This window comes from Pinus tabuliformis, chromosome 9 (genome assembly GCF_031772625.1).
Source record: "Pinus tabuliformis cultivar Carrire ecotype Pingquan chromosome 9, CPIR1, whole genome shotgun sequence".
Lineage (NCBI taxonomy): Eukaryota > Viridiplantae > Streptophyta > Pinopsida > Pinales > Pinaceae > Pinus > Pinus tabuliformis.
The window spans coordinates 260,004,026-260,005,039 of record NC_142307.1 but is presented as its reverse complement, the minus strand read 5'-3'; the positions used below and the strand labels follow the sequence as shown (position 1 = coordinate 260,005,039).

Sequence of the window (1,014 nt, the reverse complement as noted above, 5' to 3'; positions counted from 1 at the left end):
TCTTCATATAATTAAGAATATTTACCCAGGTCTACATTATTCAAATGCTAGTAGCTGCAAATGCCAATGAGGTAATTGATTCAAAGGCATCACTGATCCCTCTGCTGAGAAGCATAATATGCTCTAAAATTAAGTTATGATATTTGCTTCTGCATAGGCTCCTCTATAATATTAAACAAATAGGATCTGTATCATCATTAACAAGATTCAGTACAGACAAAAGAAACAATTATCTTGAATAGCTGCGAGAACATCATGTCAAGCAACACATGAAATTGGCATTTTACACTGACATTCCAAGCAAAACTACAACAGAAAACCACCATTGTGCTTGCCAATACATGCACAGATTTGCAAACAGCTTTCAACAGATCTTCTAATACAAGTCACTAATCAAGAGAAGATGCCACCAAGCTTCCTAGCAAAGTCGTCGTCATCATCATCTTCTAGAAAGTCTTCATCTTCTTGCTCATCTTCATTCCTTTCCCACTCTTCATTGTCCTCATTCTCTGCATGTTCCAAATCATACTCTTCATGGTCAACATCTTCATCTTCATTGCTGTGAACAACATCATTCATTACTGCATCTTCCTGGTCATCCACTACAACAGGCTTTGCTCCATTTGAAAAGGTTGATGGTTTGTCTTCTACAAGAGTATCCACGTCATTGGATGCCTCAGTGTCATCCACCCCAGGAGTAAAAGTGGGCAGTTCAGATGTATAACTGTCACAGCGAAGTTCTTCCTCTTCAACATCTTTTTCAGGTGGTGGCAAGCCATCATTTCCCTTGCTCAAATTGAAACTCTGAATGGCCTAACCCTGCCCTTCTGTAGGTATATTTCCTTCATTGTCACCATTTTCTTGAGTCACTTTCCGTTTTTTCTTCATAATATCACTTAATGGCTTTGGAGCCTGAAAGTCTTGTTCCCCACTTGAATCACTAATTACCTTGCCCAATCTCATCTTCCTTCCTTCCCAAGGAAGATTTTGTCTGTATTTGTCTGGACTCTTCAT

The 1,014-nt window shown here is 39.0% G+C and overlaps 1 protein-coding gene across 1 annotated transcript; it reads right to left on the bottom strand.

Annotated features, from left to right (window-relative positions):
- Window positions 1–211: 211 nt before the first annotated feature.
- On the bottom strand, window positions 212–1,014 carry LOC149148177 (uncharacterized). Its single transcript, XM_089442095.1, has 2 exons — window positions 871–1,014; window positions 212–786 (listed from the first exon to the last, which is right to left on the bottom strand). Exons 1-2 carry the CDS (start codon window positions 1,012–1,014, stop codon window positions 394–396), a joined length of 537 nt encoding a protein of 178 aa, XP_089298221.1. The 3' UTR covers window positions 212–393.